The sequence below is a fragment of the Hylobates moloch genome, unplaced genomic scaffold, assembly GCF_009828535.3.
Source record: "Hylobates moloch isolate HMO894 unplaced genomic scaffold, HMol_V3 SCAFFOLD_17, whole genome shotgun sequence".
In the NCBI taxonomy this organism is placed as follows: domain Eukaryota; kingdom Metazoa; phylum Chordata; class Mammalia; order Primates; family Hylobatidae; genus Hylobates; species Hylobates moloch.
In genome coordinates this window covers 33481875-33497515 of record NW_026652292.1, presented here as the reverse complement: position 1 = coordinate 33497515, position 15641 = coordinate 33481875, and the positions used below count along the sequence as shown (strand labels likewise).

The 15641-nt window shown below is 38.3% G+C and overlaps 1 protein-coding gene across 1 annotated transcript in view; it reads left to right on the top strand.

Moving 5' to 3' along the window:
• CPLANE1 (ciliogenesis and planar polarity effector complex subunit 1) overlaps nt 1–15641 on the top strand; it is a 147668-nt gene that overhangs the window by 96343 nt on the left and 35684 nt on the right. The window contains exons 35-40 of the mRNA XM_058430104.1: nt 65–186; nt 536–734; nt 984–1106; nt 3876–4129; nt 9631–9718; nt 15407–15577. Of these exons, the coding sequence (XP_058286087.1) occupies nt 65–186; nt 536–734; nt 984–1106; nt 3876–4129; nt 9631–9718; nt 15407–15577 (957 nt within the window). The remainder of the gene's footprint in view (nt 1–64; nt 187–535; nt 735–983; nt 1107–3875; nt 4130–9630; nt 9719–15406; nt 15578–15641) is intronic.

Here is a 15641-nt window from a genome sequence, read left to right as displayed (position 1 = left end):
ATGATTTGGAGCAGTTTACAGCCTTTTTTTAAATGTTCCTGATTATTTCTTTTTTAATTTTCAGAACATGAGCCTTTGACTGCTCCTCAGCTCTTGGTCCCAGATGTCTATCTAAATCTGAATCTTTCCACTGAAATGTCAGAGAAACCTTTGTCACCCTCAACACCTCATACAGTAACAAACTTGGTTTGTGTTTTATTCAGAAGTTTTAATAATACCTTTGTGCTAAAATGTATTATGGTCATCTAGACATTACTCAATTGTGTAGATGAAATGAGGTTAAAAATCTCATCTATGTAGCTTTGTAGTAAAAGTTCAAAAATTAATTTAAGCATTATGCCAAAAATATTGTAAACTAAGACCAATAATACATACTTCCTGCTCCTTTTCGTAAGTTAGGCACATTCAGGCCCTTCTTTCCTTGTTTTTAATAAGAGTGAAGAATTAGGCCTTTTTTTTTTTTTTTATTTTGTCAGAGTGACCATATAGAGTAAAAAGAATGTAACCCTCTTTGGTTTTATGTGTTTTGGCTCAGGTTGGACATACTTACATAAATGTGATTGATATTGAAGCTGATGATCTTCTACAGGAATTACCTGTGAAAGAAGAGCCTTCAAATGATAATGTTATCAAACAGCAAAGCGATCATCTAGCAGTTCCATCGTCTGCAGAGTTACATTATATGGCAGCTTCAATTACTAATGCTGTTCCCCCGCATAATTTTAATAGTCAAGGTAATTTTTTCCTACTTTTAAAACAAATATAATTTGAAAAGTTCTTTAATATAGCATTGTTATCCCTACTCACATCTCTTACCTCTCCTCCTACAAACCTACTGTATTTTTGGATATTTATATGCACAGAAATGTTCTGTTAATCTTTGGATTACCTTATTTAGAAGTTTAGAATCAGTCTTTGAATGCTTTTCATATTCTTGATAGAATCAGCCAATTCCTCTATGGATTTATTTTCTAAACCTGCAGAAGTAACTCCAGCTTGTCTGGATGGAAAAAGCTTGAGAGCAGGCGTTACAGAAGTGAAGGAGCCTAGTGTCACCTCACCTACACCATCAGACATACAGCAGAACAAAGATAAACAGCCAAGAGGTATAGCATGACCCTCTCCTCCTGAATTACTGTTGTATTGGAAACAAGCACCAAAATTTGGTAATTGCAAAAGAAACCAGAAAAAGGGTTGTCCCTTGCTAAGGAGCATGGGGGCAAGTAGGTAAATGAAATAGAGACATGATTTCAAAGCTGAGACCCATGGATATTTTGTAAGAAGTCACAGATCTGTTTATGCTTATGTCTTTTCTCAATTAATAAGGCTAAAAATAAATATTCTGTGTGAGTTCATGAATGTTTTGATGTTAGAAAGCAATTCTCATATTGTAAAAGATGGGAAATTCTCAAATAGCACACCGAAAATAAACCTGCATGGTAGCCAACAGTACTTTTTTCCCCAACTTTTATTTCAAATTCGGGACACATGTACAGGTTTGTTACATAGGTATATTGCATGGTGCTAAGGTTTAGGGTATGATTGGACCCATCACCCAGGTAGTGAGCATAGTACCCAATAGGTAGTTTTTCATCCCTTACCTTCCTCCCTCCTTCTCCATCTTGTAGTCCTCAGTGTCTGTTGTTTCCATCTTTATGGCCAGGTGTATGCAATTCAATGGTACTTATAAATACTTGCCCTGTGGTTGCAAGATGCTTGGGCACAGAGTCTAGCTCTGCCTGATTATTGTTTAATGACAGTGGGCACTCAGGAGACATGAGCAGCAAGGAAGGGATGGGTTAGGATGTGTTAGGGCATATGTATTACAGCTGCATATACAAACAAGTGCCAGCATTTCAGATTTTAAAGCCTTCATATTCTCTCTCCTGTCATGGGGCTGCTACGGTGCATGAGTGGTGGATGGAGGATGTATGAAGCTAGCAATCTTTCAGACAGGGGAAGTATGTGGGAAAGTGAAAAGAGCCTGGGTTTTAGATTCAAATAGAACAAACTTGGATTTGAATCCCAGCTCTGTCATTTAGTAGCTTAGATAGATACGTTTTACTTTTCTCTCTGTGACCCGAGTATCTTAGGCCAGCATTTCAAATGACCATAAACTACAGATTAATTTCATTTATCAGGCAGAGAGAATAGATTTTGCAATAAGTTAATGGAACTTGCTTAGTTTGAGAAAAAGTTTGGCTGGGTGTGGTGGCTCACGCCTGTAATCCCAACACTTTGGGAGGCTAAGGCGGGTGGATTGCTTGAGCTCAGGAGTTTGAGACCAGCCTTGGCAACATAGTGAGACCCTGTCTCTACAAGAAATAGAAAAATAAGCCAGGTGTTGTGGCACACACCTGTAGTCCCAGCTACTCAAGAGGCTGAGGCAGGAGGATTGCTTGAGTCCAGGAGGCAGAGGTTGCAGTAAATCAAGACCTCACCACTGCACTCCAGTCTGGGTGCTAGAGCAAGACCATGTCTCAAAGAAAAGAAAAGAAAATTAAAGTTCATTATGGTTGGAGTCAAATGGAGTAGCATTTTGTTTGTTTGTTTAAAGAAATAGCAAGAGATGAAGCTGGAGAGGTAGAGGAAAGATGATGTGTGCCATTATCTGTCATATGGAGGCATTTGGACTTTTAAGGTGAAGGCATTGGAGACACACTGAAGAGTTTTGGACAGAAAAGGAACATGATTTCTGTTTTTAAAAGATCTCTCTGGGCCTGTTGTGGAAGATGGACTAGATAGGATAGAGATAAATTACAGATAGGGATATGATTTGGGGTCTATTTATTGTGAAAGCTTCAGCCAAGTAGTGGTATTAAGAATGTAGGTGTTTAGCAGGTAGAATCATCAATACTTGTTGTCACTTTGGATCTGAAGGAAAGAGAGGAGCCTCGAGTGACTTTCTGGTCTCTAGCTTGTGAAACCGAATGGTGGTGCTCTTTGCTGAGCTGCGGAACAAGGAAGAGGGAGCAATTTGGAGGGGCAGAAGCAATGAATTCATTTTTATATGCTTATGGGACAACCTAACTGGGATGTTCAAGATATAAGGAGCTGGAGCTAAGAAAGAGTGCCATATGGATTTGGGTTCTTTCATCAATGACATAACTCAGAGAAAGTGGGAAGAGTGAGTAGAGAAGTGAGTTGAGGCTGGCAGCCCAGGAAGTACTGATGGGTAAAAGGAATGGATAGCAGAAGAAGTATGAGCAATACAGCGAGGAGGAGACCCCGACATCAGAAAAAGAGTGCATTTAAAAAAGGTGTTGCAGACCAGGTGCAGTGGCTCACGCCTGTAATCCAGCACTTTGGGAGACTGAGGTGGGAGGATTGCTTGAGCCCAGGAGTTCAGACCAGCCTGGGTGACAAAGCGAGGCTCTATCTCTTAAAAAAAAAAAAAAAAAAAAGAAGTATTGCAAATTTGGGAGAAGAATCAACTGAACAACTGAGTTTAAGAATAAGAAGAGTCATTGGCTTTGATTTTGGTTTTAGGAGGTTTAATGTTTGCCTGAGATCTCATATAAGGTCAGTAATAGCCAATATTGGGGCCAGCTTTTAATGTGTGATGTTTTTGATTTTCAAGTAGAATTTGAAAAAGTCATAAAAATATTAAAGTTGCTTTTTGATGAAGTATATGTTTGTAGCAAGGGATAAAAGTAATATTCAGACTTCCTTGTGTGTGGAACTTTGTTGTAGTAATTTATGTATTCTTATCCCAGAAATCAAGAAGCTGAGAAGGAATTTTTAGGTATATTTAATTAAAACTGATTTGGAAAGTAGCGTTGTGTTGATTTAAAATGAAGTCATCAAAAAATGAGATCATCAATAATACCTCTTTTTTAATTATAATCAATTCTGCTTTTACTCTTATTATTTAGATCTGCCAAAACCAGAGTTCCAATTCAAAGGACAGAACACAAAGTCAGACTCTGTGGGAGATTATCTATTGTGGAAACGGCTGCAAGGTGTCTCTGCAGCTTGCCCTGCACCAAGCTCTGCAGCTCACCGACTAGAGCATCTCACTGCTAAGCTTCAGAAAATTGACGAGCAGTTGCTAGCAATACAGAACATTGCTGAAAACATAGAGCAGGATTTCCCCAAGCCTGAAATGCTAGATCTACGTTGTGATAAGGTAGACTACCTTTATTTTTAGTTTTTTGTTTGCAACTGAATTATTAGATTTGTAGTGTGATATAATTTTGGATACTTGATTTTTCAAAATAATGAGAAATTTGTTTTCTTTAAGCTAGGGTTTGTCAGCCTCAGCACTATTGACATTTGAGCCAGGTAATTCTTTGTTGTGGGGGACTGTCCCATGCGTTGTAGGATATTTGGCAGCATCCCTGGTCTTTACCCACTAGTTTCCAGTGGCACTGCTCCCTAGTTGTAACAGTCAAAAATGTCTCTAGATAATGCCAAATGTTCCCTGGGAGCCAAAATCACCCTCAGTTGAGAACCATTACCTTAAGCTTTTAAGAAGTAAACCCATGTATAATGCTATTATCATAAAATGAGTTGGAAAATATTACTCTCTCTTCTATATTTTGGAAAATTTTTTATAGGATTGGTACTATTTCTTCCTTAAATGTTTGGTAGAATTCAGTGAAGCCATCTTCCCTAAAGATGCTTAAAGTTTTGTTTGTTGGGACATTTTAAAGTATAAATTTAGTTTCTTCTGTAGATATAGGGCTATTCAGCTGACCTTCTGCTCTAAATAAAGCTTTTTCTAGGGTCCTCCCACACAAAAAGGAAGTAAACCCATGCTTCCTACCAAGAAAGGAAATACGTGAATTACAAAACTAGAATGTGATTTTAAAGGAACCCCACTTGTAATTATCATTTTTCTCTGAAAGATTTTATAATTTTACAAATATTATTGTCCTTCTATTTGGAGTTTTTGTCATTTTCTTTTAAATATTTTGTATAAGAGAGTTAGTAATCGGTTCCTTAGAAATTTTTCATATCTTTTTTTCTTTTTATTCTTGAGTCATAGTCTTGCTCTGTTATCCAGGCTGGAGTGCAGTGATGCAATCATGGCTCACTGCAGCCTCGACCTCCCAGGTTCAAACAATCCTCCCACCTCAGCCTCCTGAGTACCTGGGACTACAGGTGTGTGCCACCACTCCCAGCTAAGTTTTTAAAATTTTTTTGTGGAGACGAGTTCTCCCTATTTTGCTTGAACTAGCCTCGAATTCTTGGCCTCAAGCAGTCTTGCCTTGGCCTCCAAAAGTGCTGGGATTATAGATGTGAGCCACCACACCAGCCTAGTTTTCTGTAGAAGGTAGACATAAAAAATAAATTAATGTTTATATATAATGGTAGTTAAATAAAATAGGAAGTCTCAAATTATTTTACACATTTTGTCCTTTGTTTTTTAAAGGAAGAACAATTTATATCAAAAGGATTAAAGAACAAATATGTTACACATAATAGGTTAAATGAGACCATGGTTGGGTACTTGAGGCCAGGAGTTTGAGATCAGCCCAGGCAACATAGCGAGACCTCATCTCCATAAAAATAATAATAAGTCAGGTATGGTGGTGTGCACCTGTAGTCCTAGCTACTTGGGAGGCTGAGGTGGGAGGATCACTTGAGCCTAGGAGTTCAAGGCTGCAGTAAACCATTATTGTGCCACTGCACTGTAGCCTGGGTGTCAGAGCAAGACCCTGCCTCTTAAAAAAAAACAAAGTTAAATGTCTTAAAGTCTAATATTGGGAAATGCAAAATAGTCTGCAGGATAAGAATTTCATTATTGACTTACCTTACAAATATTCCAGGTTGCTAGCATGTTGACATTAAAAAATGTATTTATTAGGTTTATAGTACACCTTTAATCCAAACATTTAACACATTTAAAAATTAAGATTAAGCATATGTGAAACTATACTGAGAGGATATGAGGCAGGACTACTGCTAAAAATATTAATACTAAGTAATGATATTATGATGCTTATTTGGTGGTTTTCCTCTTTTTTTTTTTGGTAGATTTGGGGTTTCACCATGTTGCCCAGGCCAGTCTCCAACTCCTGGGCCCAAGTGATCCTCCCACCTCAGCCTCCCAAAGTACTGGGATTACAGATGTGAGCCACTGCACCTGGCCTGCTTTCTGTTTTTTTAAACCCAGATTTAGATCTGTCACATCCAAATAAATGTTCAGCATCAAAGCAGTTGTTGGAACTCCTTACTTCAAAGAATCTCTTTTGAAATTGCCTTTTGAGCTAGTTTAGTAGTCATTATCTACAGCCAGATACTTGATTTATACCCAAATCTAGTCTTGATCCTGGCTTGCTCACTCTCACAAGAGTTCATGAATCATTAATTCCTTCAACAAACATTTATTGAGCATCTACTGCATATTAGGCCCTGTGCTAAATTCTAGGAATAGAAAGATAAATAAGGCATAGTACCTACTCTCAAGGAGTGTAAAATCTAATAAAAGAAGATAGATGTATATGCCAATAAATACATACATACTGGGTCTAATGAGGCACATAGATATGCCTGGCGTGTTGTGACTGGATGGGGTAAGTGAAGCTGTGGCATCAGAGAAGGCTTTGTAGAGGTGACTCGAGCTGGTAATGAATTGGTATTCATCAGTTAATTAAAGAAAAGCTGACAAAATATTGTGAGCAAAGGAGAAAGGTACCAAATGGCATAGAGTGTTTGGGGAGCTGTATGAGCATTACTTAGAGGTAGAAGTTAGTGGGATTGGACTTTAAGACATCTGGCAGTAGAGGTAGGAGAGGAGAGACAAGGAGGAACAGAAAGCATTTACCATGTCAAGCGATTGGGATTTTCTCCTATAAGCAAGCAGTAGGAAACCACTGAAGACTTTTAAACAGTGAAGGGAGATGATCAGATATGCAGACAGTAGTGTAGAGGGTAGATTGGAAAGGATAAGCCTGGGAGTAAGGAGACCACATGGGTCACAGTGGTTCCAAATCTAATGGCTGCCCATTAGAATCATCTAGGAAACTTGTTAAGAATGCAAATTCCTGGGCCCCATTTCCCTGAAATTCTGACTTTAAGTAGGTCTGGTTAGAGCCCTGGAATCTGTGTTATTAACAAGCTTCACAAATGATTCTTATGCTGCTAGCTCTATACCAGGTCCACTGATAAGTGTTTGAGATCCACTAATATCCATGGCAGGAAATAACAATATGCCTGAATTTGAGCAGTAAGAATGGAGGGAAGGCATTAACAGGACTTAGAGATTGATAAGCTGTGGGAAGGTGAAGAAGACAACAGAGATTCACAGTGATGTCCAGATTCCAGCCTGGGTGAATGCTGGAGCCATTTTCCAAACTAAGGAAGAGGAAGAGTTGTGTGTGTGTTTGTGTGTGTGTGTGTGTGTGTGCACGCGCGCGCACGTGTGCGTGTGTGTTGAGGGAGGGAGGCACAATGATTTCTATCAGGGACATGATAAATTTGAGGTGCTGTGAAATAAGTAGGCAATTCCTCAAAAGCAGCTGAGGAGCTACAACTGGGCTGAAGGTACAGATTTTGGAGTAATCAGTTAGGAGGAAGTTCAAATCATGATAGCATAGACATTCCTCAGAGAGAGCACATAGAGGAGAAAAGAACAGGGTAAAGAATCTTGTGGAAACACTGCCTTGTAAGGATGAGGATTCAACAAGACTTGAGAACAGTCTGAAGTCATAAGAGACTCAGGAGAAAGCGAGCCAAAGCAGGAGTTGGAGGAGGGAATTTCCACATATCTGAGTCCATTAAGCATTTGGACTCCTGTGCATGTCAAGATCACTCAGATGCTTTTTCAGAGTATACATTCTATCCCTGCTGAATCTGTTGGGGAGGTGGAGGTGACTTGGCACTTTGAGAAGGCTCTCAAAAATTCTGATAGGGCTCCTCTCTCAAGCCTTTTAAGACTCGAAGGTAGGGACAATGTCTTTTGCTACACATGGTGGGCATTTAATAAATATTTGTTTAGTGGTTGTCTTTGCTATCTTAGTTTTGATTCTGGCACTAATAAAATCACATTTATATACTAAAGATTCACCACTAGAACAGTTACTTATAATTGTGGTACAAGGTCGGGAGACAATTTCAAAGGAAGAGTTTCAAAAGCATTTGCTCAAAGCCCTTAAGTACAGTAGTCCCCTCTTATTTGCGGTTTTGTTTTCCGAGGTTTCTGTTACCCTCTGTACAGTATAAGAAGATATTTTGAGAGACAGAAAAAAAACACATTCACATAACTTTGATTACAGTATATTGTTATAATCATTCCATTTTATTCTTAGCTATTATTAATCTCTTACTATGCCTAATTGATAAATTAAGCTTTATCATAGGTATGTATGCATAGGAAAAAACACAGTATAGTCAGCCCTCTATATCCCTGGGTTCTGCATCTGACAGTTCAACCAAATGTGGATTGAAAATATTTAATAAAAACAAAAAAGGCTGGTTGCATCTGTACTGAACATGTGCAGATTTTTTCTTGTCATTCCTGAACAATACATCATAACAACTATTAATATTTAACATTTACATTGTATTAGATATTATAAGTAATCTAGAGCTTATTTAAAGTATATGGGAAGAATGTGTATAGGTTATATGCAAATACTGCACCATTTTATATGAGGGACTTGAGTCTGTGGATTTTGATGTCAGGAGCCAATCCCTCATGGATACTGAGGGACAACTATATATAAGGTTCGGTACTACCCCCACCGTTTCAGGCATCCACTGGGGGTCTTGGAACATATCTCCCAGGGAAAAAGAGGGTATTTAGTCTTCTAAAATGACCACTTTGAAGGAAATAACATTAATTTTGTATACACACACACACACACACACACCACAATTTACTTATTTATTTAATTTAGTTTTGAGATGGAGTCTCACTGTGTCATCCAGGCTGGAGTGCAGTGGCGCAGTCTTGGCCCACTGCAATCTCTGCCCCCAGGTTGAAGTAATTCTCCTGCCTTAGCCTCCTGAGTAGCTGGGATTACAGGCATCTGCCACCATGCCACCTAATTTTTGTATGTTTAGTAGAGACAGGATTTTGCCATGTTGGACAGGCTGGTCTCAAACTCCTGACCTCAAGTGATCTGCCTGCTTCACCCTCCCAAAGTGCTGGAATTACAGGTGTGAGCCACTGGGCCCAGCAGTTTTGGTATATTTTTAAAAAATGCTCTCACATTATTATAATGTACACATAAATACAAACATCTTCACTTTCCTAACTTAAGAAAACAGCTTATAGTCCTGGAAGAGGCCCAGGGATACTCTGGGCAGACACTGAGTAGTAAGTAGTCTTGAAGACCTGGGTTGACCGTGTTATGCCACTAAAAAAGTCATTGAATCTCTCTGGGCTTTGTTCTCTCATCTTTAATACGAATTTGTCTAGATGGTAATTAAGGTTCTTCTTCATTCTAAAATTTTATGATACAATTTTCCTGAGCCTTTTAAAAGTTTATAACTCAGTTAAGCTACAAATAAGTAAAAATTTCCTCTGCTTTATTGATCCCTACCATTTAGCTTATATTGGATTTAATCCCATTTCTTTCACTTTTGCATTAATGCAAGTGTTTAAAACTTACATAAAACTGTTTTTTTTGAAATTATCAAAGTATTCCTGTTGTTTTGTTGTGTGTGTTTTTTCTACAGATTGGACCAGTGGATCACATTGAATTCTCTTCTGGCCCTGAATTCAATAAAACATTAGCTTCAAAAACTATTAGCATTTCTGAAGAAGGTTTGTAGGGGCTGATAGGGGCTGGCTGAAGTCTTGCTTTAGTTGACCTGAAAGAATAAGCATTGCTTTGTGGAGTGCCACAAGTAGGAGTAGTTTTCATATGTGAGCTTAAGTCATAAGCTTCCCAATTTTTAGATTAGGATTATTTTTTTGTAATGTGATTAGCTTCCACCTCACGGCCCTTTTTTTTTTTTTTTTTTTTTTTTTGAGAAGGCAATAACCTCCTCTGGATTTTATACCAGGATGGGGCAAGTGTGGCCTGGAGCTCAGTTTTTGTGGATTCCAAGCCATTGGCCTCATAGTGCTGAGGATTGCACAGAGCTTTGTGCTGAGGTTGCTGTTTGTCTGTGATCATCAGCTGAGCTGGAATTTGAGGTTCTGGTAAAATGGCCAGGCAGTGGTGAGGTATTAAGTTTTTTTATTTTTTATTGAAAGAATGAAATTAGAATAGTTGTTTTTACTTTCTGCTGTGTCTGTGGTTCATACCTGTGTTCTCTTTCTCATTCAGTCTTGTCAGTTTAGTCTTTTCAAAAACCAGTGTTTGTTAATTCTCTTTGTTTCTCAGTTTCCTTTTTCATTAATCTTTATTATTTCTTCTATTTTAGATTAACTTGTTGGCTTTTTTCTAACTTTATTTTTTCTTATTTTCTAATATGTGTAATTGAGGCTGAATATGTTCCTGCATGGACCTAGACAAGAATGTTGATACTCATCATCATCTGGTGGTGTTCAGGTCTACATAGTTTGTAGTCCGCATTATGATTTCTTTAGCTTGTAAAAGGAGTTTTTAGCTTCTAAATATTAAGCATTCTAATATTGGGCTATGTTTTTGTGGCTGATTTCCATTTTCATTGCATTTTGATTAGCTGATGTGTATGATGATATCAATCCTTAGATATTTGTTAAAATTTCCCTTGTGGCTGAGGATAGTTTTTACATTATGTTCCACATTTATTTGAAGAGACCAAATATTTTCTGTTGGTTGTATGTAGTGTATGTGTATATATCTCCCTTTGGTCAAGCTTCTAAATTGTATTGTCCAGTTTTTTTATATTTTTTCTGATTCTTTAGTCAGCTTGATCCATTCGTTTCTCAGAAGGTTGCATTAAAAATTACCCATAATGATTGTGGAATTATTTCTCCTTGTAAATCTGTTACATTCATCTTAAGGCTATAAGGTGAATATAGTTCGGGATTGTTATATTTCTTGTTGGATTTTGTCTCTTTTATCATTATTATCCCCAATAATCCTTTTTGACTTATAGTCAATTTTGTTTAATATGAACATAGTACCCCTGTGTTCTGGTATATCTTTTTGATATGTTTTATTTTTTTAAATTTTATGTAAAGTTTCTATGCTATTTTAATAGAAGGCAGAATCATACAATTAACTTTCATATACTCATCAACAAACTTTAATCATTATCAACTCATGGCCAATCCCTTTTTTACCTATACACCCACCCACACCCACCCACTCTTCACCTTTTTCTTGATTATTTTGAAACGAAACCCAGACAGCACATTATTTTATGTATAAATATTTTACATGTATCTCTAAAAGATCAGGTCCATTTTTAAAACATAAGCACAATAATATTGACACTCCTTAAAAAAATTCTTAATATACTTATAGATCTAATCAGGGTTCAAATGTTGCCAGTTGTCTCGTTTCAAAAAATAGTTTTTTAGGCCGGGCGCAGTGGCTCACACCTGTAATCCCAGCACTTTGGGAGGCTGAGGCAGGCGGATCACAAGATCAGGAGTTCGAAACCAGCCTGGCCAATATGGTGAAGCCCTGTCTCTACTAAAAATACAAAAATTAGCCTGGTGTGGTGGCAGGTGCCTGTAGTCCCAGCTACTCAGGAGGCTGAGGCAGGAGAATTGCTTGAACCCAAGAGGCAGAGCTTGCAGTGAGCCGAGATCATGCCACTGCACTCCAGCCTGGACAACAGAGCGAGACTCCGTCTCAAAAAAAAAAAAAAAACAAAAGCTTTTTAATTATTACAGTTGGAACCCAGGTAAGATCTATAAGTGGACATTGGTTGATGGCTTATAAGTCTCTTAACTTCTGGATTCCTTCTCTCCTTTTTCTTCCTTGAAGTTTTCTTTGTTGAAGAAACAAGATATTTGTTCTGAAGTGTTTTTCAGAGTCTGAGTTTTGCTAATGGAGTCTCTGTGATGTCATTTAATGTGTTGTTTTCTCCTCTGTATTTCTTGTAAATTGGGTATCCCTTTACTTTCAGGCTGTTTGATTATGTTGTAGTTGTGTCCAGCATGTACCTAGATTTCATTCCTTTAAATAATTAGCAGCAAGCATAATCAGTGTTCATTTATTGTATTTACTGATATATTTGTGCTTATTTCTAATATCTTATTTCATGGTTTTTTTTTTTGCCATTTTTTTGCTTTACTTTTGTCCTTCTTTTTGCTTTTATTGGATGGAGTTTTCTATATTCTCTCTTTCCTGCTGTATTGATTCAGAAATTATACGTTTGATTTTTAGTTTTTAGTGGTTATTCTTGAATTTTTAACATTCGTAGGTAAGTTAAGATTTAAGTGAAGTTGGACATGGTGGTGCATACCTGTAGTCCCAGCTATTTGGGAGGCTGAGGTGGGAGGATCACTTGAGCCCAAGAATTAAAGGTTGTGGTATGCTATCATCACACCTGTGAATAGCCACTGCACTCCAGCCTGAGCAACATAGTGAGACACCGTCTCTTAAAATTTTTTTCGTTTTAAATTAAGGTGAATATATCTACCTCCCAAACAATATAAGGACTTTAGACCTTTTTAGCACTGATTTGTTCCCTCCATCTTCTCTGATACTGTTTTGTTTGTTTGTTTGTTTTTGAGACGGAGTCTCACACTGTGGCCCAGGCTGGAGAGTGCAGTGGTGTGATCTCAGCTCACTGCAACCACTGCCTCCTAGGTTCAAGCAATTATCCTGCCTCAGCCTCCCGAGTAACTGGGACTACAGGTGCACACCACCACACCCAGCTAATTTTTTCTATTTTTAGTAGAGATGGGGTTTCACCATGTTGGCCAGGATGGTCTCAATCTCTTGACCTTGTGATCTACCCGCCTCAGCCTCCCAAAGTGCTGGGATTACAGGCGTGAGCCACCACGCCTGGCCTCTGATAACTGTTTTCAAATATTTTAGACCTACTCTGTTTTTAACCCTCCCATTTAGTTCCCCTTGCCTTTTATTTTTTAAGTCAGTGCTTAGTTAAGATTTCTCAACGTTTGTCATTTTCTTTGCCAACAATTACTTCATTTTAAAATTTCTAATTTTTTTTTTTTTTTTTTTGAGACAGAGTCTTGCTCTGTCATCCAGGCTGGAGTGCAGTGGTGCTATCTTGGCTCACTGCAAACTCCGCCTCCCGGGTTCATGCCATTCTCCTGCCTCAGCCTCTTGAGTAGCTGGGACTACAGGTGCCTGCCACCGCGCCTGGCTAATTTTTTGTATTTTTAGTAGAGACTTGGTTTCACCATGTTAGCCAGGATGGTCTTGATCTGACCTCGTTATCCGCCTGCCTCGGCCTCCCAGAGTGCTGGGATTACAGGCGTGAGCCACTGCGCCCGGCCTAAAATTTCTAATTTAAATAATGTAAATATGTAGGCAACAAAGGTATAAAACCAAAACAAGTTTCATGATACCTTTTATTGCCTGAGATGCTCTCTGATATTTTCTCTTCTCTGCTATTGTTGCCCACAGTTGCTTCTTGAATCCACTTCTTTTTTTTTTTTTTTTTTAGACAAAGTCTCACTCTGTTGGAGTGCTGGAGTGCAGTGGCGCGATCTTGGCTCACTGCAGCCTCGTCCTCCAGGGTTCAAGCAATTCTCTGCCTCAGCCTCCCGAGTAGCTGGGACTACAGGCACCTGCCACCATGCCCGGCTAATTTTTTGTATTTTTAGTAGAGACAGGGTTTCACCGTGTTAGCCAGGATGGTCTCAATCTCCTGATCTCGTGATCCACCCACCTCGGCCTCCCAAAGTGCTGGGATTACAAGCGTGAGCCACCGTGCCTGGCCGTATTTCTTTTATTTACCTTATATTGGAGTAGGAATGATTCTTTAGTTTTAAGATTTAACTTTGGGGACTTTTCACCCATAATATTTTGAAGTACTGCTTCCTCCCCATTTTTTCTTTTCTCTCTAAAACACCTAATAGAGGCATGTTGGACCTTCTCACTCTGTTCCTTATATCTTTTTTTTTTTTTTTTTTTTTTTGAGACAGAGTTTCGCTCTTGTTGTCCAGGCTGGAGTGCAATGGCGCAATCTCGGCTCACCACATTCCCTGCCTCGCGGGTTCAAGTGATTCTCCTGCCTCAGCCTTCCAAGTAGCTGCGATTACAGGCATGTGCCACCACCCCTGGCAATTTTTTTGTATTTTTGGTAGAGACAGGGTTTCTCCATTTTGGTCAGGCTGGTCTCGAACTCCTGACCTCAGGTGATCCGCCCACCTCGGCCTCCCAAAGTGCTGGGATTACAGGTGTGAGCCACTGTGCCTGGCCTCCTTATCTCTTTTAACCTCTTCTGCATAATTTCCTCCCTTTATCAGTGCACTCAGGACGATTTCCTCAGATCTGTCTTCTAGTTTTCTAATTCTCTTTTTTGCTATGTCTTTGCTGTTTTAGCTATTCATTATGATTTTAATTTTGGTGGCTACATTTAATATCTAGAAGTTGTATTTATTTCTTTTTCAAATCTATCTGCTCTTTGGATGTCCTGTCCTGTTTTTTTTATTGCTGTTCCTGTGCTTTATCTGTTTCATAATTTTAGTCATGTTTTATGACTAACCTTTTCTGATTGTTGTATTTCATATGTGCACATTATCAGTTGTTGAATCTGCATACTGACTCTCTTTCATGATTGGTTGTTCCTTTGTGTGATTTGTAATTTTTTATCATGGGCTTATCATTAGTGGAAGTTCTGCTAGATTATATGTTTGTCTTTGGAGTAGTTTTGCATTTGCTTTTTGCTATCATTGAAGTAGGAAAAAATTGGAACACATTTTAGTATACATTTCTTCACTTGGGGTTGCTGTACTGTATTGATGGTAGAAATTCAGACCCTGTTCATGCTTGTGGCAAGTCAGGGGTTTTGATTTCTCAAAGGTGATTTTTATTTTTCTCTCAGCTGCTGTCCATGCAGATAGAAAACTTATTTGCTGTTTCACCAGGGGAGAGATTTTCTTATTCCTATTTTATGGACAAAGCTGTCCTTCAGTGCTCTAAGATATATGAAGGTAGCTCAGTTTTTCCCTCATTGCAGTCTGCAGAACCACATCTCCTATTCCTCAGTAGACTATCCCAGCATCATTGCCCACTTACTGCTCCAGCTTTGAGTTCCTTTTTCTTTTCTGGCACCAGGGGATTTCTCTGTTTGGAAAGATTGGTCGTATATTAAAATTTTTTTTTTTGTAATTTAGCATGTCTGTGTTTTTATGGAAGGGCATAGGCCTGTGTACTTCAGCTTAGTCTAATAAATTTTGTTTATTTACTATGGGAGAGCTTTAACTTCAAATTTTTTATTAAATTTATTATACAGTAGAAAGCTATTAGCATAATATGTGACAGACTTCTAATATCTGTGTTGCCAGTTGGAAATAGTGGCAATTGTCTTTTCCATGTGATCTTTTTTTCTGTACTATTTTATTTTAATTGTAATATATACTCTGGATTAGTGCGTTTTTTGACCCATGTGGATGAAGAAGATCAGAGTGACAAAAAGGAGACTTCACAACCTGAATTTTCAATAACAAAAAATTATTCGGGTCAGAAAACCTGTGTGTTTCCTACTGCCGATTCAGCTATCAGCCTTTCCAGTTCCAGTGATCAGAATACTACTTCTCCTGGTATTGTTCTTTACTTTTTCATTTACACATACTCTTATTCTCCATTATAATGTTACCGAACATG